Source organism: Aricia agestis, chromosome 20 (genome assembly GCF_905147365.1).
Source record: "Aricia agestis chromosome 20, ilAriAges1.1, whole genome shotgun sequence".
In the NCBI taxonomy this organism is placed as follows: domain Eukaryota; kingdom Metazoa; phylum Arthropoda; class Insecta; order Lepidoptera; family Lycaenidae; genus Aricia; species Aricia agestis.
Genome location: NC_056425.1, coordinates 3,232,297 through 3,255,779, shown reverse-complemented (window position 1 = coordinate 3,255,779; position 23,483 = coordinate 3,232,297). Strand labels below are relative to the sequence as shown.

General features: G+C 39.6%; 1 protein-coding gene across 2 annotated transcripts in view; it reads left to right on the top strand.

Annotated features, from left to right (window-relative positions):
- LOC121737206 (dnaJ homolog subfamily C member 13) overlaps positions 1-23,483 on the top strand; it is a 37,363-nt gene that overhangs the window by 3,618 nt on the left and 10,262 nt on the right. The window contains exons 5-33 of one of the 2 annotated variants that reach the window (XM_042128808.1): positions 1,926-2,044; positions 2,577-2,723; positions 5,283-5,382; positions 6,649-6,687; positions 7,288-7,460; positions 8,382-8,589; positions 8,857-9,012; positions 9,294-9,530; positions 9,963-10,130; positions 12,398-12,589; positions 13,072-13,280; positions 13,657-13,816; positions 14,156-14,256; positions 14,559-14,733; positions 15,086-15,288; positions 15,638-15,758; positions 15,847-16,011; positions 16,363-16,514; positions 16,873-17,074; positions 17,591-17,779; positions 18,169-18,304; positions 18,773-18,957; positions 19,290-19,469; positions 19,794-19,970; positions 20,585-20,746; positions 21,724-21,936; positions 22,315-22,447; positions 22,643-22,894; positions 23,142-23,254. In XM_042128808.1, the coding sequence (XP_041984742.1) occupies positions 1,926-2,044; positions 2,577-2,723; positions 5,283-5,382; positions 6,649-6,687; positions 7,288-7,460; positions 8,382-8,589; positions 8,857-9,012; positions 9,294-9,530; positions 9,963-10,130; positions 12,398-12,589; positions 13,072-13,280; positions 13,657-13,816; positions 14,156-14,256; positions 14,559-14,733; positions 15,086-15,288; positions 15,638-15,758; positions 15,847-16,011; positions 16,363-16,514; positions 16,873-17,074; positions 17,591-17,779; positions 18,169-18,304; positions 18,773-18,957; positions 19,290-19,469; positions 19,794-19,970; positions 20,585-20,746; positions 21,724-21,936; positions 22,315-22,447; positions 22,643-22,894; positions 23,142-23,254 (4,767 nt within the window). The remainder of the gene's footprint in view (positions 1-1,925; positions 2,045-2,576; positions 2,724-5,282; positions 5,383-6,648; positions 6,688-7,287; positions 7,461-8,381; positions 8,590-8,856; positions 9,013-9,293; positions 9,531-9,962; positions 10,131-12,397; positions 12,590-13,071; positions 13,281-13,656; positions 13,817-14,155; positions 14,257-14,558; positions 14,734-15,085; positions 15,289-15,637; positions 15,759-15,846; positions 16,012-16,362; positions 16,515-16,872; positions 17,075-17,590; positions 17,780-18,168; positions 18,305-18,772; positions 18,958-19,289; positions 19,470-19,793; positions 19,971-20,584; positions 20,747-21,723; positions 21,937-22,314; positions 22,448-22,642; positions 22,895-23,141; positions 23,255-23,483) is intronic. The other variant, XM_042128809.1, reaches the window with a different exon arrangement.

Genomic DNA, 23,483 nt, shown 5'->3' with positions numbered 1-23,483 from the left:
TAAAGTGGTGAGGTCTCAAGAGGGTTACTCTGTAAATAGTTGCATAAGTTACTGACGTGATTAAGCAACACAAAAGTGCTGCGCTAGCACGATTAGGATAATCGTATAAGTGGTTTCTATTGCCTGGTAAAGCAAATTGGACAATCAACATCTTTGGTGTAATAAAATAAAAAATAAAATAAATAAAAATTGTTTTATTTCTGAATAAATTTGAATCAAATGTTTTTAGAACGTTGAACTACATGTTGCCTACCACCGGTTCGGGAACTAACCCGGCGAGAAGAACCGGCATAAGAAACTCGCACGGGGCCACTTTTTAGTAAAAAAGTGGAACATTTGTCTTTTAAAAAAATAAAATTTACAATGTAAATAACTTAATCTATACAACATGAATACACAATTGTAAGTCACATATAATAAATGTAGAAGCAGCCTTGCAAGCAGCCATCCTACTCCCAAGATGTGCTATTGTTTAGAAAATCGTTGACTTTGGCACACAAACGTTCTTTAATTACTTTTTTAAACTTATTAATTGATAGATTTTGAACGTTTTCCGGGATTTTATTGTACAGGAGGAGGAGTTTATGTCGACATTGACCTTTAAAAGATTTACTTATTTTGCTAAGTCTGATCACTGGTATTTCCAGCTTGTGCCTATTTCTAGTGTTTCTACCGTGACTATCACTTTTAGTTTTAAATTTAGTTAGATTCTTTCTAACATACAATACATTATGCAAAATGTATTGTGAAGCAACAGTTAGAATACCAATTTCTTTAAACTTCTCTCTCAGAGATTCAAAAGCTGACATTTTATAAATTGAGCGTATAGCTCGCTTCTGCAGCACAAAAATTGTATTGATGTCGGCAGCATAAAAGGATACCATAAGACATTCTACTGTGAAAATAACTTAAATAAACGAGTCTTGTCGTGTCTTCATCAGAAATTTCCCCTTATTTTTCTGAATGCATATGCTGCATAATGTGTTCATACTTACCTTTCTTCCTTTTTTTCTTTTACCACCTTACTAATAGAATAAACAACAGATTCTCAAGCTATACAGCTATTCGATTTTCATGAGAAAACTGAACTGATTAAAATATTATATTTTGGTCACAGGAGGAGGAGTTTATGTCGATACATTAGGGCTCCCACACAAAACTGCATCGCATTGTAATGTCATTTCTAGGGTTCCGTAGCCAAATGGCAAAAAACGGAACCCTTATAGATTCGTCATGTCTGTCTGTCTGTCTGTCTGTCTGTCCGTATGTCACAGCCACTTTTCTTCGAAACTATTAGAGCTATACTATTGAAACTTGGTAAGTAGATGTAGTCTGTAAACCGCTTTAAGATTTTGATACAACAATGGAAAAATTATTAAAAATTTTAGGGGCCCCATAGATACAACTGAAACAAAAAAAAAATTTTTTTTCGTCTAACCTATACGTGTGGGATATCTATGGATAGGTCTTTAAAAATCATATGGAGGTTTCTAATATCATTTTTTTCTAACCTGAATAGTTTGCGAGAGAGACTCTTCCAAAGTGGTAAAATGTGTGTCCCCCCCCCTCTAACTTCTAAAGTAGGGGCATGATAAGTCTAAAAAAATATATGATGTACATTACTACAAAAACTACCAACGAAAATTGGTTCGAACGAGATCTAGCCAGTAGTTTTTTGTATATGTCATAAATAGTAAACCTTAATTTAACTTTCATTAAATCAACTGAAATATGAAAATAAATCAAAAACCTCTTAATTTCATAAAAATATACCTTATTGCTGCTGCGGAACCCTTCATGGGCGAGTCCAACTCGCACTTGGCCGGTTTTATTAATTATTATTATGAATTTTGTCGCAGATATTTGCGATGCGACGCAAATTCGCAGTAATGTGTGGGAGCCCTTAAAACTATAATTCTTTTCAGGTGGTATGTCTCCGTCCCCTGAGCGACGTGTTCGCCCTGGTCCGCGACCCCGACCACCCGCAGCGGTTCTCGGTTGAGTACGTCAACGGACAAGTACGCACATACCTCGCCGGTGAAAGGTTAGATTCTTATTAGGACTACCAACTGGTCTGCATCTAATAAAAATGTTGCCTTAATGTTTAACCGACTTCCAAAAAACGAGGAGGTTATATAGGTATTCGGCTGTGGTTTTTTTTTGTAAAATAAAAACTGCCAATTTTCAATCAAGCAAGACATCTAAAAAATTGCCAATGTTACATTTAGCGAGATAGTGTTTTTAACTCTTAAACTCAAAATAGTACAAAATTACTTATTACTGTTATGAATTCAATTTACATGCACAAGTAAATCCTTACGTTATTGATCTATCCCCCTCTCTATAATAGAAATTCAAATGCGTTATGTCTTTGCCAACATCTTTGTAAACCAATCACATGCAGCATGCATTTTAAACGAAGTTAAGCCTTTTCCATAGTAGCAACTTTAATATTACCCTCGCTGCTAGCAAGTAACAGTAAAGGTTTTTTAGAGTCTTCTTATAAAATATCTAAAATATATCCGTATTACCACTTTTGGCACTAACTACATTAATTTTCATCTATCTCTCTCCAGGGACGCACTGCTAGCGTCGCTAGTAGAAGGTGGGCGGGGGGCGGGGCAGCGCGACGTACACGTGCGGTCGCGCCGCACGCCGCGCGGGTTGCGGCTCGGCCCGCTGCACCTGCCTGTCGATGAGGAGACAGAGTCTAATCATCTCAGGTAAGCTAAGGAAAGGGAGACGTTATAATTAAGGTACAAATTGGAAGCCGGCTACATGAAGTTGCAGCAGACGACGTGTCGTCGCGACACGTCATTTCTATGTATTTCTATGAATGTGTCGCTAGCTTCGTGTCGCTAGCTGCACAGGGTATTTCATAGAAATACATACAAACCAGTAGTGTCGCGACGACACGTCGTCTGCGGTTGCTTCATGTCGTCCGCTGCCAACCGGCACCTTGATGCGTATGTAAAATGAAGGTCCAGGAAATGATGACAAATAGCGTTGACACAGCGACGTTGATAGTATGTAGGGTTAGGCGAAATTAAGAACTAGCTGGGTCATGGAGTGAGTCCGGTACACTTATTTTAGCAAACTATTTATTTGCCTTGACTGTAGATGTGAGTATGGGCGCTGGAGATGCTAATGTGACGCCAAACTTAAGGCGAGGTAAACCCTATTTTGTTATTTCTTGACACCCGATTTACCTAGTTCCAATATAAACACACCGGCAAAATTAGAGGAACTTAACAAAATTTTCAATTTTTTTTTAATTGTTCACTGCTTTTTATATATTTATTTATTTATTTACTAATTGATTATTAAAAAATAAATTTTATATAAATTTAGGGCATAAAAACGTGAAAAATAGAAAAAAATCAGCAAAAATCAAAAAATTAAGAAAATCTTTGAAATTTCAGTAGTAAGTTTTTAAGATAAATTCTCCATTTTTATTAAAGAAATGCTATGTTAAAAGCGTGTTATGCCTTCTATGGATCTCAAGAGGGCCTGGATACGCCATTCCATGCTTGCATTTTAATTGTCAATCATTTCCTGTGGGATATTCTCCTACTCCTCCAGTAGCACCAACTCGAGCTCCTGGACACATTTTGGAGCTGGAGTTTTAACTCGTACCGTTCACCCATTGATTTGCCACACGTCTTCAATCGGATCCACATCCGTAGACCACGCTGGCCTCTCCACCTGGGCTACGCCAGCATCGTTTAGGTAATAATGTCCGATTTTCTTACTCTATGGACGCACATAAAATTGAAATTGCTACCTAAAACTATGTAAAAGGCACACCATGCAGTTCCAGGATATCGGTGCTATAGCTCTGTACTGTCAAAGTATCATCATCTATAATCATCAGCTCCATGCGGGCTCCAAATCATATGCAACTCCAAACCATTACGAAGCCTGCATCATAGGCCACTGTTTCCGATAAGTTTGATGGCCTGTAGCTTTCCTTATGATTTATCCACATTCTTTATCGCCTGTCAATACAATGTACATAGAATTTGCTCCCATCACTGTACAGCACAAGATTTCACTCACTTGTCTAATTTTGAAGTTTCTCGCGCAAATCTTACCCTGGCTCTTCGGTGTCCTGTCTCAAGTTTTGGTGCCCTTGCTGGCACTTTTGAGTTTAATTTAACTTCTTTGAGTCTTCTTCTTACTGTACAATCACTTACACGTTCATCTTGGACCTGTTCCGACAGGTTTCGTGTCTGCATAGCAGTTTGAGATCGATTTCTTAAGTTTTGTTTCCTTACAAAATGGTCATCCTGAACCATTGTCACCCGATATCTGCCTCGTTCTCGTCTCCGAACGTAAGATCCAGTCTCTCTGAAGCGTTGAAAGTTACGATGAACCACGGAAGCCGACACACCTAAGGCCTGACTGACCGAACGGTAGGTGTGACCTTTCTCTATCGTGGTTACAGCTCTAGCTGTCGCAGATTCTGGGAAATCACTAATTTTGTATCTAAGCAATGTGTTCTTCCAAAAACCAAACAATCAAATGAGCTGAGCATACCTTGCACCCCGCTAAAACACCATTCTTATCAGGAACACTTACAACGTCAATAATCGAAAAACACTTATTAGGGCATAATTGCTATAAAAATCTGTCAACTTGCCAGTTTTGTTCAATATTTTATTTCTTGAATGAGCTTAGAAGCTATAAAACAGGCTTTCAGACAGCCCGACCCACTTGAGTTCAAGTTTTGGCCCTTTTTACCTACGTTCCGCTAATTTTGCCAGTGTGTGTAATAACGAAATGTAAAAAAGTAAGAGATATAGAGCACAATATTTAAAATGATTTAAGCCATAAACATTTTAATAAAAAATAATACTTTCGCCGTATTTAATTTACAAACTCACCTCCGACAAAACTCTTTGTCATCGAAATATAAGTATTAACAAGAATAAGTAATAACTTACATTTTATTTTAATAAATTGTTAATGAATCTATTTTAAAAAGTCTGAACCGAACAATCTTTTTTGTTAATATTTATTTAGAAAGATATTTAAAAAACACATGAAAAATAGAGAAGATCCGCCCCTAGAAACTACAATTTTATGATAAGCTAAAATTAATCTTATTGCGATGCGTACACGCTTGGTCTTTGCTTGTGTGCAATGTTATAGTTTTGGATTGAGATAAGACCTCGCTTTAAGTGAAATTCTAGACTTGACATTGCAAATTGCAATTTACAATTTTTTCTTAGGATTCGAAAGTGCTCGCTAAAAGGTTTTAAATGATGTATTTATTGCAGGCTGTTCCTAAACCCAGTGGGCATGGCGCGCGCCGAGGTGCTGGAACGTTTCAACGCCAACGTCGGCTACAGCGGCCTGATATACTCCGTCAGTCAGGATGTAAGTACTAGAACTATGCTTTTAAGACGTATATTTGTATTATCTACGTGACTATATATAAGGGGATATTATTTTGTAGTTGAAGAACATAAAACGTAAAAATTAGGTTCATGATTGCTTTAAAAACAAGGGGCTGCCCGCAAGTTCGTTCCGCAACAAATCATGTATCGTGCGTTAAGGGGCCGGGTGCCATCGATATTCTCATACATAACACACTATAGTTTGTGCGTTTTAAGATGATATGGGTGACAGTTTTGATATTCCTTGCTACTTGCTTTTTTTTACAAAAAAACAAAAAAAACTAAATGTAATTAATTATATTCCATCTACAAAAACAAATGTTTCATATAATTGTAAATGAATAAAAATTAAAAGTTGCTAAATGCTAACTTATTAATATAAAATTATATTATTAACTGTGAAATAGGAGTATTACGAAAACATTTGAAAAAAGTTAGATGCATGAAACGGAACTTATGTTATAAATTGAATAGAGATTGACTCTGTTGAATCGAAATCAAATCGATAAAAAAGGGCGGCCATATTAAATCGCCGGCACCACTGAAATGTCAGTACGAAATCGATAATTTCGATTGCAATTCCTTTACGAAGTTATTCGATATTTTTAAATTATCGATTAATTTTTGTTAGGTAACTTCCCTACTATTGTCAATTATAATGTGTCACGCATATCATCATAAAACGCACAAACTATAAAAAAATTTTTTTAGTGTTTAAATATTTTGTAAAAAAATTTTGTTTACGAACCTAGGTAATTACTATTTTAAGCTGAAAAATAACTCAAACATGTTAAATATTTTTGTATGAGAAAATGATTTTGGTATTATGTATGTATGAGAATTTCGATGGCACCCGGCCCCTTAACTGTAGATTCATAAATACTATAATATTATTATGACTTCTCCAAGACTTGGACTTTAAGATGTAACTGACAGGCTTTTGCATTTGTAATTTTAATTTCATCTAATTAATTTGCAATTTATATCGAGTTATAATAACAATTAAAAATTGCACGCGAGGTCAAAGAAGCGTTATAGTCACCTAAAGTTAATTTCATTTAGACATTCATTGCATGATGCATTGTATATTTTGTAAAGTATTTATTAATAAATTTTGAGTTTTAAATGTAATGTATTTGTATGATAAAAGTGTATTGTTTAGCTTTATTTATTTGCTGTTAATAAGGCATAGTTTTGCGTATCGCTTGTTTTTGAGTATGTGTAAATGTGTGTGTTGCCTTTATAGGCCCGTCCTCTGTTGTGGCTGTTTCTAACGTGGGATCTTGTAAGTCCCCATTTATTAACTCTTATTATGACTGTGCCAACTCTGTTCGTCACCATCTAACTTTGGGCCCAAAATTATAATACTCGTAAGCATGACAACCTTGGGAGATCAGACAAAGATACAGAATATACTATTGTTACATAATGACGTAATTAAAAATCATAAAACTAGTTTAAAGAGAAACTGTGTTCCTTACTCGTAACTAGGGTTGGCATCTCACAAAATAAAGTTTACATACAAAATTTACCAAATATAAGTACCTATTTCACACAGAAACTGTCACAATTATTTATCTACAACATGATGTACAGCCTGTATCATCAACTTTATTACATTTCAGTGTATAAAACGTTAATACAATCATTTTGTTAATTCACGTTTTAAAAGCAAGAAGTACAGTCAGTCAGTACAGTGTACAGTCCGTACAAAAACCAAATACTTTATCGAGCTCACAAAGTAACATAAATTTTAAACCTATAACTTTTATTATATCAACAACTTATATTATTCTCTCACATTTACAATTTAATTTTCCCCACAAACAAAAACACATTACACAGCATTCTCACATGGTTTTATCACAAATTATCTTCTTTTCAGCGTCTCTTCGCGGAGAACAAAGAGAAGTTAATAACTGGGGCTCTGACAGCACTAATGTCGAGCGCGCCGGCCGGGGCCAACCTGTCCCTGAGCGAGCTAGAAGCACAGTTCCACGCTTTGAGGAGACTGTGTGCCAGTAAAGTGGGCTTCGCTGCCTTCACTACATTGCCGGGGTGTGTTTTATTAGGAAGTATGAGAATTGATGTTGTGTCAATCGTCAGAAAACTTTGAATTTTTTTTCGTACAAAATCTATCAAAGCGTCATATTTATTTCTCAGTTAAAAATTATCAGAAAATTGAAAAATCAGCCCTAACTGTAACAAAAAGCAATTTTAAAAAATAACAAAAAACATACCAAACTGTACTAATAGCAGTGCTGAAAGTGTTTTTTAATTATTTTTTTATGTAAATTCATGGGAAATTTCTTATAGAAACATATGCTGCTTCTTTTACTGTGAACTCATACGGACGTAAAAGTATTATCATTTAGTTTTATTACACCTTGTACTATCAGAGAAGTTGATTCCTAGGCAGATGGGGGATCTACGTGGTTTGGTCGCGTTACGTCAAACCACGGAATATATAACACTAAAGGAAGGGGCATAGCAAGTAAGTTTCATTGAAACTGCTGTCGCCAAAGAAATAACCAATCACAAAGAGATTTCTTTTTTAAATACAATGTCGTAAAAACAACCCTAACCCTTTTGAAATAAAGAAGAATTTAAATTTAGCAATATCGGCTCTGACTACCGAGTTCATTTATTCAACGCTAGATGGCGCTTGACAGCTAAATATGATAAGACTTGAAGTTGTACGCAATTTAACACCTTACGTCAACTAATGTAAGGTTTAAATCCGTACTCACAAAATTTCCTTTTGCGTGCGAGTTAAGTTATGTCCAGCTGGACATAACTATGGCACGCGGGCCACGCCCATATGCCCTTTCCTGTAGTGTTATATATTCCGTGCGTCAAACCCAACCGACAGATCACAATTAACATTAAATTGACATGATCCGATCAAATGACGTTGGTCTGTCAACTGTCTATGGGTATCAATTTCCTTAATGGCACCAACAAGCACGTAATTTGCAGGTTACGCGAGTGGGTGGGGTCAGCGGTCGTGAGCGCGTTGCGTCGCGACGCCGCTGCGGGCGCGCACGCGGCGCTAGAAGCGGTGTGCGCGCTGTTACAGCCGATGCACGCTGAACCCGATCTACGCCAGGAGCAGCTGAATAAAGCGAGTATGCTCGCCTCGCCGCCCTTCTTAGATGGATTGCTGTCGATGTGGGCGCGACATGTGGTATGTTTATTTCCTTCCAATGCGTATAATAAGGCTTTTCGGTATTTATGTTGCCGCTAGGAGGCACACCCTACTTACACAAACTTTTTATTACCCCTGGCACTTCGCCATCAGGCAAAGCTATATAGCAATCAAGTTTTAGTGATGTCAAATATCTGTCATATAAAACACGAACTTACAACCCCTAATTAGCAATATAAACTAATATTCTATCTTCATAAAATGTCAGTATGACTTTTAGATGCTTATATCGATACGTTTTTGCAGTCAGCGGGAACGGGCGCGCTGGTGGTGGCGGCCATGTTGGATTTCCTGACGTTCGCGCTGTGCGTGCCGTACAGCGAGACGACGGACGGCAAACAGTTCGACCAGCTGCTGGAGATGGTCGCGAACAGGGGACGGATCATATTCAAGTTGTTTGAGGTATATAATTTTGATTTATAGTATTTTACCATATATGCAACGTGATTTGTAATTAGGCTGGCTTACGGTAGCGCTAGGATGAGAGGAACTGCAGTCTTACGCCGCTGGTATACCGTTGCGAACAGCGAAAAAGCGGCTGACAGATCTCACGTCAAACGCAACACTACTATGTTCCGTCTAGCTCTATCACTGTATCAACATGTCATCTATATCTTCTTTGCGATTCGCATCGTCAGTGGTGGCGTTATAAATAAAAATAAACGTACTCAATCTGTTGTCAGCACCCCTCACTGGCTATTGTACGCGGTGCTGGTCTCGTTGCGCGCGCGCTGGTCGAAGAAGGCGCGTGCGGCGTTCGCGTGCAAGCACTAGCTCTAGCCGAAGCGGCTTTACCGCGGCATCTGCTGGCCGCGCTGTGGGCGCCGCCGCGGCTGCACCACCGCCACCTGGCGCGACACCTGCTGGCGCTGTGGACCGCCGATCACCCGCCCGCCATGGAGCTGCTGCGCCGCATCATGGTGAGTGTGTGCGTGTGAGTGTGTGAGTGTGCGTGCGTGCGTGCGTCCGTGCGTGCATGCGTGCGTGCAAGCGTGCGTGTGTGGGTGCTTGCATCAATGCGTACACACTGACTCTTTACACATGTATATAAATAAAAAAGTATTATTAATTTTGTTAGTCTCGCTAAAACTCGAGAACGGCTGAGCAGATTTCTACGAACAGATTTATGCGAAGTTCACCGGGTCATCTAGTTTTTGTAAGAAATAGTTATGCAAATGTATTTTAATTTAATTTTATTACTTATACTAAACTTTTGCAATAATATAAAAAACGCAGTTCTTTTCTATAAAAAAAACAGCCTTATCCAGGTTAAAAAGAGCGATTGACTAGTAATTAGTATAGTGGTTACGTATAGTATACATCTCTTCATTTACACTCATTTCCCCATTCAGCCGTCAGGTCTGCTAGCGTTCCTGGACTCGGCGGACGCGCCGCCGGCGTGGGAGGAGCGCGAGCCGGAGCGGGACAACCTGCAGCTCGCTCAGGCGACGGTGAAGCAGCGCGCGCCGCACTGGGAGGCGATTGAGCGACAGGTCAAATACGTGGAGAAACATATTGAGGTTAGTTACTAAAAGTGATTTGATTAGAAATGTTTATCGAGTACCTTGAATACGACAATTCCTTTTTTAACACGCTGTATGTATGTACTACTAGATGTCCCGCGCGGTTTCGTCCGCGTAAATTAGGAATTTTACAGAAACCGTGCATTTTCCCATGAAAAATAGCTATACTCTCTTTACGTGGTCTACTCTATATATTATATGTACATAGTATGTGCCAAATATTGCCATAAAAATTGCTCCAGTAGTTCGTGAGATATAAACCCTTTCTAATATTTCCCCCGTTTTTCTCACATTTTCCTGAGTTTCTTCGGTCGTATTAGTCGTAGCGTGATAATAATATAGCCATAGCCTTACTCGATAAATGAGCTATGTAACACTGAAATTAGAAATAAGTTTTTAAATCGGATCTGTAGTTCCTGAGATAAGCGCGTTCAAGCAAACATACTCTTCAGGTTTATAAACCTGAAGAGTATGTTTGCTTCATCATCACTACCATATTATACCATGCATCGTCCCATGATTATGAGCCTGTTATTGGTACTTTTCATAGTCTTTTAGATCGAGACTCGAGTTTGTCAAGCGATCGTTTAAAAAAATCTATACTTATAATATTATAATATATAAACTTATAATATTATAAGTATAGATTTTTTTAAACGATCGCTTGACAAACTCGAGTCTCGATCTAAAAGACTATGAAAAGTACCAATAACAGGCTCATAATCATGGGACAATGCATGGTATAATATGGTAGTGATGATGATGATAATGAATGTAATTTGCATAGTAGCATATGCTTTCCGTTCTTAAAACAACGCCGAAACTCCCAAACTTGTATCTATAAAGAATCAGGAGTTCTCTCAGCACCTTCCGAACCACGGTATACCAGGTATACCTCGGTGCAAAATCTTACTTGTTGGTAGCATATGCTTAGAATACTTTTCACGAAACCGAAGTCACCACATGTTTGCCTATAAATTTTGAGGAGTTCCCTCGATTACTTATGGATCCTTCATCAGATCACCACTTTTGTGAATATAATACCAAATTGGGATGATACCCTATATAACAAAACAAAAATTTTGAAAATCAGTTTACAAACGGCGGAGTAATCGTTGGACATAAGAAAACGAACATAGCACCTCCCCCATTTTGAAAGTCGGTTAAAATTGTAGCCTATGTGTTATTCTGATGTATAAGCTATATTATTGTAAAGTTTCATTAAAATCCGTTCAGTACTTTTTGCGTGAAAGAGTAACAAACATCCATACATCCACATATCCACACATCCACACATCCACACATCCACACATCCATACATCCATACATCTATACATCCAAACAAACTTTTATAATATTAGTAGGACTAGTAGGATCGGAGAAGTTGATTCCTATGCAAATCGGGGACCTAAGTAGTTCGGTTGCGTTACGTCAAACCCAGCTGACAGATCAGAACATTGAATTGACATATTCGACCAAATAACGTTGGTCTGTCAATTGCATAGGAATCACCTTCCTCGATGGTACATACGTATCATCATAGAGCATCTTTGAGCACGATATTTACCTATATCTAGTAGTCTAAGCAAGTTGAAACTTTGCATACGTAGAGTTAATGACAATGCAATAATTTGTTAAAATTTATGAATAAAATAAAAAAAAAGAATTTGAAAAATTAGTTTTTTAAATTATTATTCCAATAATTGTAGAGCGTAACGTAAGTCAGTGACGTACAATGCCGAAGATGCTTACTTAAATCTTTTAACGTGAAAGTTTGATAGTGCTTGATTATGCCTAGCATTACAGTTGTTGAAACATTCATCGTTGAACATTATCTTGCATAATTTATTTATTTAATATTGGAAAACCAACAGCTTACAATTGTACTTAAATAGCTATAGTATAGGTAAAACAAGAAGCCAATGAAAGGTTTTCACCATTAACAAAGAAGAACTAACAAACAAACATGATTTTTACAACAACAAACAATATAATGCGCTTATTGCTGCAATTGGAATTTTCTACTCGCACTCTGAACAAATACAAATGTATACAAATATGAACTCGGTCTTAACTAATGATTGCTTTGACTAAAAGAGGGCGTGTGTTCAGTTGATTTTGCTTGAGCCTAGTAGTTTAGAGTATGTTATTTACAGTAAGAAAATAATAATTATTTACCGCGAGATTTAACCGCATGGTTTATGAGCAAAATATGTTTCAAGTAATGTAAATATTTCGACTAATCTAAATATTATTTTTGCCAGCATTACGCATCTTTAGCTCTACAACATTGGGCGCTGAAAACCCGCGGCAATGATCCGCGCAAGGAGCTCAAAGACAGGCCGGTTGTGTTGCGGCGGCGGCGCGAGAGGGTCAAGTCCACAGCCAACTGGCCGATGTTCTACTACCAGTTCCATAGAGACCACGCGCTACCCAACCTTATATGGAACCATACGGTGAGAAACTGTAAAAAAAAGATAGAAACATTTAGTTTTAATAAACTAATAAAAAATACAAAACAAACAAACCATAAAATCATATTTATAATAAAATACAGACAAATACAATATAACAAATTATGCCTGAATGTGACTTTTTTAATGGCAGGCTTTTGTAATGGCACATTGAAATAATCCTTTCCCGGTTTAAGTTATATTTATAGCAAAGTTGTATACTGCACCACGAATCGTTGAGATATAACATGACAAAATATTTCAGCCGTCTACATCACAAAAATTACAGATGTGTTGCCGATTAGTGTAGCACTAATCGGCAACACAATCAATCAATCAATCTGAAATTTTGCTTAGTAAGCTGTCCGTACGCTGTCCGCTGCAAGTAAAGCTGCGTTTGAGCTATAAATGCAATGTTTTATTTCATCTAGTCAGTTGCAAAAGAAGAGTTATAGACATTTATATAAGAATCTGTCTTTACGCAGACGCGAGAAGAGTTACGAACAGCCCTGGAGAGCGAACTACGCGCGTTCACAGCGGACCGCGAGGCGGCGGGTGCGGCGCTTACGTCGTGGAATCACGCGGAGCTAGAGTTGCATTACCGCTGCCTGCAGGACGAGGTCCGCGTCGGCGACTACTACCTGCGAATACTGCTGGAGCAGCGCGACAACGTCGATAGTCCTATACGCAAGTCGTAAGTATACGTGTCATACGCATTCACGCACGCACGCACGTACACGCACATACGCAAACGCAAGGTAGTATTGCTGCTTGCAAGACAAATTCCGCGTCGGCCATAAGTACGCACGCACGTACGCACTCACATACGTTCGTACACGTGCACGCATTTACGTATACACAATACACATGAACGCATTTAAAGGCAGGTCCGCATATAAGCACGCAAATGCAACCTGTAAGCAGTGGCCAAAACACGAGACGATTGAAGAAGGCATTGTAAAACATAAAAAGAACATTTTTAAACGTGTTTCAACTGCATAAAACTTGTGTCCGCTAACCGCTTAATGTACCATATAATATTAGCAATTAAAAAGTGCATTGTATTTCAGGTACGAGTTCTTCAACGACCTATACCACCGGTTCCTCTCGACGCCGAAGGTGGAGATGAAGTGTATGTGTCTGCAGGCGATGTCTATAGTCTACGGACGATACTACGACGATATCGGCCCGTTCGCGGACACCAAGTATATCGTACAGATGTTGGATCGTGTAAGTAATTTTGTCGTTCAAATTTTAGAACTAGCGGTTACATGATAGACGACAGTCTTAAGACAGGTAATTGCAATATAAAATATTTGTTTGTGTGTGTGCATCTTTGTTTTTATTAAAAATCTTTTTCGTGCAAAAATGATTAAATAACATGATCAATTAAAAATATAAAATATTTGTTTGTGTGTGTGCATCTTTGTTTTTATTAAAAATCTTTTTCGTGCAAAAATGATTAAATAACATGATCAATTAAAAAAAATATATAATTTATCACATTTTAATTATAATTAAGTTCCAAAATTTTTGTCATTAATTAAGATATTATGTTTATTTTTACAGACGTGCGACAGAATGGAGAGAGACAGACTAGTTCAGTTCGTGTCGAAATTGATTTTACACAAGAGGAACGTGAGCGAAATATTAGAATGGAATGGTATTAGGTACGATATATAATTATATATTTAATGTTACACTATTTTTGACTTTATAACATGCCTGTATCTTAATCGTAATAGCTTATTGTTTTTTATGTTAATAATTTAAGTTCTTATATGAAATTTAGTAATTATTTACATAATTTAAATTACTAAATGTCATAAAAATAATTGCAGCTGTTGTTAAAAAACCGATTACGTATAAAAATACAAGAGTTCCTGCATGTTTGTATATTTTCTTAAATAGTTTAAAATTCTGATTATGATGTGTAAACGCAATAAATTCATTAATTTATACATCATTCTAGAATCCTAGTAGACCTCATGACGCTAGCTCACCTCCACACGTCGCGCGCCGTGGTGCCGACGCAGACCAACGTAATTGAGGGTCCCGCAGCCAGCACTGACGGTGATCGAGAGTGGTATTACAACGTGGAGCAGGGGGACAAGGTCACGAGGAAGGGACCTGTGAGCTTCCACCAGGTGAGACAAGAACTGAAGTTGAAAGATCGGGGTTGGAAGTTCCAGAGTTAAAAGATCCGGGGTTTGTAAGATCCAGGGTTGAAAGATCTGGGATAGAAAGATCGGGGATAGAAAAATCTGGGGTTTAAAAAACAGGGGTTGAAAAAACCGGGGTTGAAAGATTCGGGTTTTTCGGGGGGGAAAGATTAGGAAAGTATCCTAAATATCTTATTGACATTTTTGAAAACACGAATCCACTAGGCGGCGGCCCTTCACAGAAAATGAAATATCCCTCATTGATGTTTATTTAATTTGGAATACCATTTTAAGCTGAATTAAAAATGTGCTAAAATCGTTCAATTTGTTCATTCAGCTCAAGGAACTATACAAGTCTGGGGAGATAACGAACAAGACGAAATGCTGGGCGAATAGCATGGAGGGCTGGCGGGCTCTAGGCGGCGTCCCGCAGCTGCGGTGGAGCCTGGCGGCGCGCGGCACGCCCGCCATGACGGAGACCGACCTCGCCGCCACCGTGCTCGACCTGCTCATCACCGCCGCCAGATACTATCCCAGCAGGTGTGTACCCCCATGTGCGAGCGGGACGGCTATATCCGGCCGGCGTCCCGCAGTATCGGTGGAGCCCGGCGGTCTTATTATACGAGCGAGACAGCTATATGAAGCTCGCTATTTGGTATACGGCAGTTTTATGTCATTTGTTTACCGTCGCTGTGAGATGTCCAAAAGCGATCGAGCGAGATAACATAATACTTTGTCGTTTAGCGTACGAGAAACTTGATCTGTCAGCCATTTTGTCGTAATTCGCAGCGTCGGTGTGCAAACAGTGATAATGCAAAATATAATGTTATGAGTACAAATTTCAGATGTATGAACGTAATATATTATGACATAATATTTTATTCCACAGGGACGAAGAAGACGCCATAATAAGGCCATTACCAAAAGTGAAAAGATTGTTGTCTGAACCGGCGTCTTTAGCGCATATCGTCCAGTTGCTTTTGACTTTCGACCCAATACTGGTGGAAAAGGTAACTTAAATTAATTTAATAGTTTAAGACTTGACATATAAAAGTGTGTATCATTTCCAAAAAAAATATATACTTTGACTATCCACAGGTTGCAACACTTTTGTACGAAATAATGCAAGACAATCCGGAAATATCGAAGTTATACCTCACGGGAGTTTTCTACTTTATGCTGCTTTATACGGGCTCGAATCTGCTACCCATCGCGAGATTTTTGCGGTTGACTCACATGAAGCAAGCCTTTAGAGCGGACCAAGTAAGTTTGAAAGTGTTATAGTTGAAAGAATTACTGTATTTGGTTGTTAATACTACATAAGGCATATTTTAAAGCTGCATTTGTAGAAATTAATTACAATGTGTAAATCTTGTCGCAAAAGTTTATGTCAAGTCAATGTTAATTATTGTGTTTTGACGATTGTGAATGATTCCAGACATAACCAAAAAAAATTGTGTAGGTTATAGGCCATCCGCAAATGCACAATATAAATCGCAAATGTCTTGTCATTGCGTTTGAGCCTAGAAATAACTCAACCAAATAACTTAGATCCGCCATTTGTAAATAAATTATTTATCTGTTAGTATATAATACAATTGTGTCTTTTCTCAGAGTTCCTCAGACATAATTCAGCGTTCGATACTCGGTCAGCTGTTGCCTGAAGCGATGGTGTGTTATCTGGAAAACCACGGCGCGGAGAAGTTCGCACAGATATTCCTCGGCGAGTGGGACACGCCCGAGGCGATATGGAACTCGGAAATGAGGTTAGTTTAAGTATTACTCAAATCAAAATGTCATTAGTCATTACAAGTTTGCATAATCGTGCTCAAAAGAATAAACGAGTATTTTTATGTCATCAACGTAACATATTGTAATATAGTATCTTTAATCTAAGTTCTAACCCTCAGCAAGTTAAGATTTGTGTCCTAGCAAATAGACCTTTAAATAATTTAATTATTGCACAGTACGATATTCTACACACTTAATTAGTTATTTAGCGTTTTATTAACATCACTTGTAATTCTGAATTAGCAGACGATAAACTGACTGAAACCAAAAATATAGACCGTATTAGTGATCACGAAATAAGAATTCTATTTTGACAAAATCACCGTATTACAGACGCCTCCTAATAATGAAAGTGTCCGCCCACATCGGGGAGTTCACGCCCCGTCTACGCGCACACGTCGCCGCCCGCTACCCCTACCTCGCTTGCCCGGCCGTCTGCTATCCGCAGCTGCGCTCCGAGCTGTTCTGCCACATGTTCTACTTGCGACACCTGTGCGACGAATCACGGTTCCCGGATTGGCCGATACCGGATCCGGTACGTATATGTGTGGGAAATTGCGTGCATGCCCCGCCTGCCCCCCCCTCGGTACGCCCATGGTTATAGGGTTCGATCGTCCCGCCGATGGAACAAAAAGTTTTCAAAAATGTTTCTGGGTCATGGATGTGTATTAAATATGTGTATCATATATATCATATAATATTATAAAAATCTTAAATATATTATGTATAGTAAAAAAGTATTAAATATATATCCGTTGTCTCGTAACACAAGTCCTTTAGGTAATTAGCATGGGGCCAGACTGACGTGGTGCGTCCATAGATATTATTATTATTATTATTTCTCTTCTCTTATTAATAAAACCTTGTACGGTGTATTAAATGTGTATAATTGTGTATGTCTAAAGCGTGACGGGTTTTGTGTTAACATAATAACAGTTATGTAATTGCGAGACCCGCGTCTTCAGGATGTACTTTGTATAAATACGCACACGTACGTGTTTGCGTACATGGCCTGCGTATACTTAATTTTAACCAATCCATGTCTTCAAAGGTGGAGCTCCTAAAAGAAGTGTTGGAGGCGTGGCGTCGTGAGGTCGAGAAGAAGCCGGCTTCGATGACGGCGGAGCAGGCGTACGCGGCGCTCGGGTTGACGCCGACGGCGGGCGACGAGGCGGCCGTGCGACGCGCTTACTACCGCCTGGCGCAGCAGTACCATCCTGACAAGAATCCTGAGGGCCGGGTGAGTGAGATATAGATATATAAGATGATAGAAGGTCAATGCTCATTAGCTGCGATGCGAATACATCGCGTCTCTTTAACGTACGCGACCGCGTCGCTCGGGTTGACGCCGACAGCGGGAAACGAGGCGGCCGTGCGACGCGCTTACTACAGCCTGGTGCAGCAGTACCATCCTATTATGTATAAATAGAGAACGAATAACGATCACGTTAACCTCTATAATTTATTGAGAGCAGACAACGATTTCACAAAACATAAATGACCTTCAATCATGTCGAAAGAAAGGTCGACGCTCATAGCAATGTGCTTGACTTTCGTTATTGTCATTCAATAAACTGTTTCGTATCTTATAGCGATAAAAATAGTTTAATTAAAAATTTGTCTTTGCAGGATCGCTTTGAAGCCGTGAACCAAGCGTACGAGTTTCTATGCAGTCGCAACTTGTGGACAGGCGAGGGACCCAACACGAATAATATACTGCTCATACTACGCACACAGACTATTCTATTCAAGAGATACTCGGACGGTGAGTGATGCATTAATATTTAATATAGTACAAACTTTAATGTCATGTGACTCCGATCTTCATTATTCCAACAGGCGAAATTATAGCTTACTTTAATACGCCAGTTAAATTATTACTGACATTTTGACTGAATACTGACGTAGGTTACACGTTCAGTTTCTGATCAATCTGGCGTTAGTCATATTGATGGCTAAAAAATATATAATAAAGATGTGATTAGTCCGTCAATCAACAAGTTAGTCGTTCGGTTTCGCGTTAATCTTAGCAGATTGATCGACTGAACTGACGAGAAAATGAGCGTGTAACCTACGTGTAAGCACGTTATGAACGGATAAGTAACACAGTGTCACGGCGCGCGCCGGCCGATATGGTAATGTCAAACGTATTTTTGAAAAGATCTCTAAGTTGGCCCACTGGTTTGTTCTGTCTATTGTGTTCTTGCTTAATAAATACCTATACGTTTTCCAGTTCTCGCGCCGTACAAGTACGCGGGGTACGGGCAGCTGCTGCGGACGGCGCGGCTGGAGACGGAGGCGGAGGCGCTGTTCGCGGACCGCGCACCGCTGCTGCCTGCCGCCGCGCAGCTCGCGCGCGCCACCGTCGCCTGCTCCGCGCTCAACGCCGAGGAGCTGTGTCGCGAGGGCGGCCTGCAGGTACTGTTGTAGGACCTTAGATTGTTAAATGACCCTAAAAAGCTGTTAAATGAGATCTATACGGGTAAAACAGGCTAGGCATTTTAGCAGTTCTTAGCCTGCTGACATTGACACCAAAACATAATGGCCGTCTTCAGATCGAAATATAACCACACGTGTAAAAAAGCTTTTTGAAAAAAAGTTAAGTTTAAATTTTTTTGGAAAATATGACACAAGTAAAACGAATAACACACGATAACACGACTGTAAAAACTGGTTTAAATAATATCTCAAACAGTACCAGCAACATTTTGACAGTTCATTGAGTTTGTAATTCTATAAAATATCCGTAGGTGCTGAGCGCGGCGCTATCACGCTGCGTGGGCGTGGTGGGGTCGAGCGGCGCGGCGTCGGAGGTGTGTGCGGCGTGCGCGCGCTGCTTCGCCGTGGCCGCGCGCTTCCCCACCTGCCGCGCCGCTGCCGCCGCCCTGCCCACGCTCGCCTCGGACCTCATACCGCTCGTGAAACGCACGGTACGTTCTTCTGTTTGTAAAGGACCGCCCCTGAGGACCGCCCACAAGTTATTACGTCATGAAAATATTTGTTTTTATTATCTTAATTCCCAAACCATAAGTTATAATATAAACATGATAATTTAATTGTTTTTTCGTTATGATTTATGGTTTGCACGTGTTTGTATAAATAATGCTAAGATGATTTAAATAAAAAAATCTCACCCTATTATTATTTGTTGAAAGTTTTGTAAAAAAAATATATTTTCAAAATTTAAATAAGTACGTTTGAAATAACAAATATTATGTTTTTGTTAATATGAATCGAAATATCGAATGGTACAGGAGTTGGGCGACACGTCATGCGCGGGCGCAGAAGCGATGGCGGCGCTGGCGGCCGAGCCGAGTATACGCACGGCGCTAGCGGACGCGGGCGCGCTACACGTGTTACTGCCAGCGGCCCTGCGATACGACTACACGCTCAGCGAGAGCGGCCTTGGGAACGATGTGCCGAGTGAACAGGCTAGTCGCTTTTATTTCATATAATTGCAAACTTCGACTTTTGTATATAAGTAAGTACACAATATACATGTCGAGACTAAATGTAAAGAGGCACAATGAAAAACAACATAATATTTCTTTTGTAATAAGTGTTCATTAGTGCTTTAATTTACACACATATTAAAATAAAAATCTTCGCTATATAGCTTAACTTCTTATATATAAAAATGGATTTTCAAATGTGTTAGTCGCAATAAAACTCGAAAACGGCTGAACGGATTGGGCTAATTTTAGTCTTAAAATATTCGTAGAAGTCCAGGGAAGGTTTTAAAGTGACACCAAGTTCACCGGGACGGCTAGTATTTTATATAAGTATGTTTGTTTGTTTGTTAACTTTGTGATGTATGTTTGTTAACTTTCATGATATTATGTTGTTGCCTAACGGCCGTTCCCAATATTTGATCTATCTCTGGTTTTGCCCTACTAGAGATAGGAATAGCTCACATTAGACATTAGAGACATATATTTTATGTCAATTGTGAGCTATTCCTATCTCTAGTAGGGCAAAACCAGAGATAGATCAAATATTGGGAACGGCCGTTAGAAGACTTTAATTTCAATCATTACATCATTAGGAGGTGGCGAACCGTCTTGCGACACAAAGTATAATAGCCCTGGCGGCGATGTACGGCCCGCACGCGGAGCGCTCGGACGCTGACGAGCGTATACGTACGGCGCTACACACGCTGCTCACGCCGTACTTGTGCGAGAAGCTGGCCGCGCCGGACACGCATGAGGTAAGCGCAATTTTAGTTAAAAGTTTGCAATAATTGATCCAATTTATACGGTAGTCTGATTTTCCATTAAACACAGTGATTAAATAAGTTACATTAAACATTTTATTACGGAATAACAAGAATAATTTGGCGCTTTGGTGACATTGTCATGGGACTCTTCATTTTAGATGTGAAACAGCCGTATAACAAAATGACGTCATTGATAGTTTTTATTTCAGGAAATTCATTAATAATATTATGTATAATGAATAATGATGCTTGTACGAAACATTAACTTGTATGGTGCCGAAACCTGGACAACGTACGCAAAACAAGAGCGTCGTCTTAACGCCTTTTATATGCGTTGCCTACGCAAAATTTTGGGCTTGACATGGCAAGACAGGGTCACAAACGAGAGGGTATTAGAAATAGCACAGCTACCTAGCTTGACGGCACTGCTAAAGCAGCGACGTCTACGCTGGCTTGGACACGTGTACAGAATGGAACCCTCTCGCTTACCACGACGTGTTATGCTAAGCGAGGTAGCGAGTGCTAAAAGAAATGTGGGAAGGCCGTTACTTCGCTTTAAAGATTGTGCAAAGCGCGACATGATGGCTTTCGGAATTGATCACCGCAACTGGGAGAGGCTCGCGGAAAACAGAGCAGATTGGCGCAAACGGATAATGGAGGGTAGTAAGATTTGCGATGATGCCTGGTTCCAAGCTCTGAAAGATAAAAAACACAAAAATCAAAGTTCTGTACCATCAACCTCTAATTTCTCCTGTCGTTACTGTGGTCGTCTATGTCGGTCGCGTATCGGCTTGCACAGCCATGAAAAGAGCTGTTACACAGACCAATACGCCGTAAATCGTCTGGCACAGACGTAAAGGCCAATGATGACGAAACATTATAATATAATGTTCCTCAATGTGACAATTTACAATACGGCGGCGTTGTTCCGATGTTGGTTACGTGCTAATTTCATATTTTTATTTTAGCTCCTCAAGACGCTAACGTCTAACTGGCGTACGCCGTATCTAGTGTGGGACAACTCGACGCGGGCGCAACTGCGTGAGACATTACGGGCGTGTGCGAACAATATAGACGGGCCGCTGGTACCGCCTTTTACTTACTCCGCGCATGATCAACTGTTGGTTGTGGGCGGAGTCTATGTGGGGATATACAATGAGCAGCCGGACTTTACTATTGAGGTAAGGAGTGTAAAGGGGGCGGGGCTAGTGTCAACGTTTAAATATTTTGACGTGGGAGAGCCACGCTTCGGCACGAATGGGCCGGCTTGACCGGAGAAATACCACGTTCTCACAGAAAACCTGCGTGAAACAGCGCTTACGCTGTGTTTCGCCGAGTGAGTGAGTTTACCGGAGGTCCAATCCCCTACCCTATTCCCATCCCTGCCCTCCCCTATTACCCTATTTCTTCTTAAAAGGCCGGCAACGCACCTGCAGCTACCAAATAGATTTTTGTGTAATGAGGAAGGAGGCGGAGCTAGTATTAGCGTTTAGTTAGTGGGTGGAGCTAACGGAGGCATATAAAATTTGTGTATTTGTAGCAAAATATTTTGTTTTCAGAACCCTCAGCAATTCGTCATCGACTTATTGGAGTTCCTTCACACGGAGACACAGCTGGAAATGACAGAAGAACGCATCGAAAACATGACCAGTGCACTCAACGCCCTTGCCAATTGTATTATAAAGAATCCTGGTAAGTCAATTCTGCGGTTAAGATTGTGTTTTAATACCGTTTGAACTGAATGCGCTTTCGTTAGTATTACTTATGGTAATGTTTACGTTGCTACGGATATTTTGTGAGAATGAGGTCATTATTATACAATTTAATTCTACACTTCACTTATTAAAAACTTTAAATTGTAAGTTTAATGTAATTATATCTTATCAGGCGCAGAGCTACAGTGTATCGGTCGTTTCGGCGTCATATTCGGTCTGCTGTCGTTGGCTGCGGCGCGCGGGGCGGCGCTGCGAGCGCTGCGGTCGGCAGCGGGCGCGCGGGCGTGCGTGGAGGACATTGCGGCTGCGGCGTTACTCGGACACCTACTGCCGTTGCTGGCTAGACCCGCCCCGGACGAAGCGCTGGCAGCGCTGACCGCGTTGTTGGCGAACACGGCGCTCGTTAGAGAGGCGTTGGCTAAAGGTTAGTTATTTTGTTTATGTTAACAATGTATTGTTTTAATCTTGTTATCTTAACGGTATACTAAAAATATTAATACTTAAGCTTTAGGTATAGTTAAAGTGAATAAAGATCCGATCCACAAGACTGTTGCGACAACACATTACAAAAATTTGCAAAGTACCCTCAGTTTAACACTTTACCTCCTTATTTAAAGGAGTTTAAAAGATTTTAAAATCTAATTGTTAAAATCAATCGTTCAACGTTTCAGGAGCTGTGATATACCTATTAGATTTAATTTGTAATAGTAAGATACCGGAAACTAGAGAAGCCGCAGTGGAGGTACTCGCTAGAATGATGGCTGACAAACTGCACGGACCTAAGGTGAGCCTTCAAAAGTGTTTATGTCTTCGTATTTTATTACGAGAATTAGTTACACAGTAATAACATAAGTTTTATGTAACTTTGTATCTAATTATAAATTAATGATTTTTGACATCACACAATATTATAGTATTTTACCTTCCAATAAAATACATATTATGTTTCCAAACGTCCGAGGTCCTTCATGAGAGTACACCGTTGTGTTTTCGCGAACCTTTACCTGACTGCT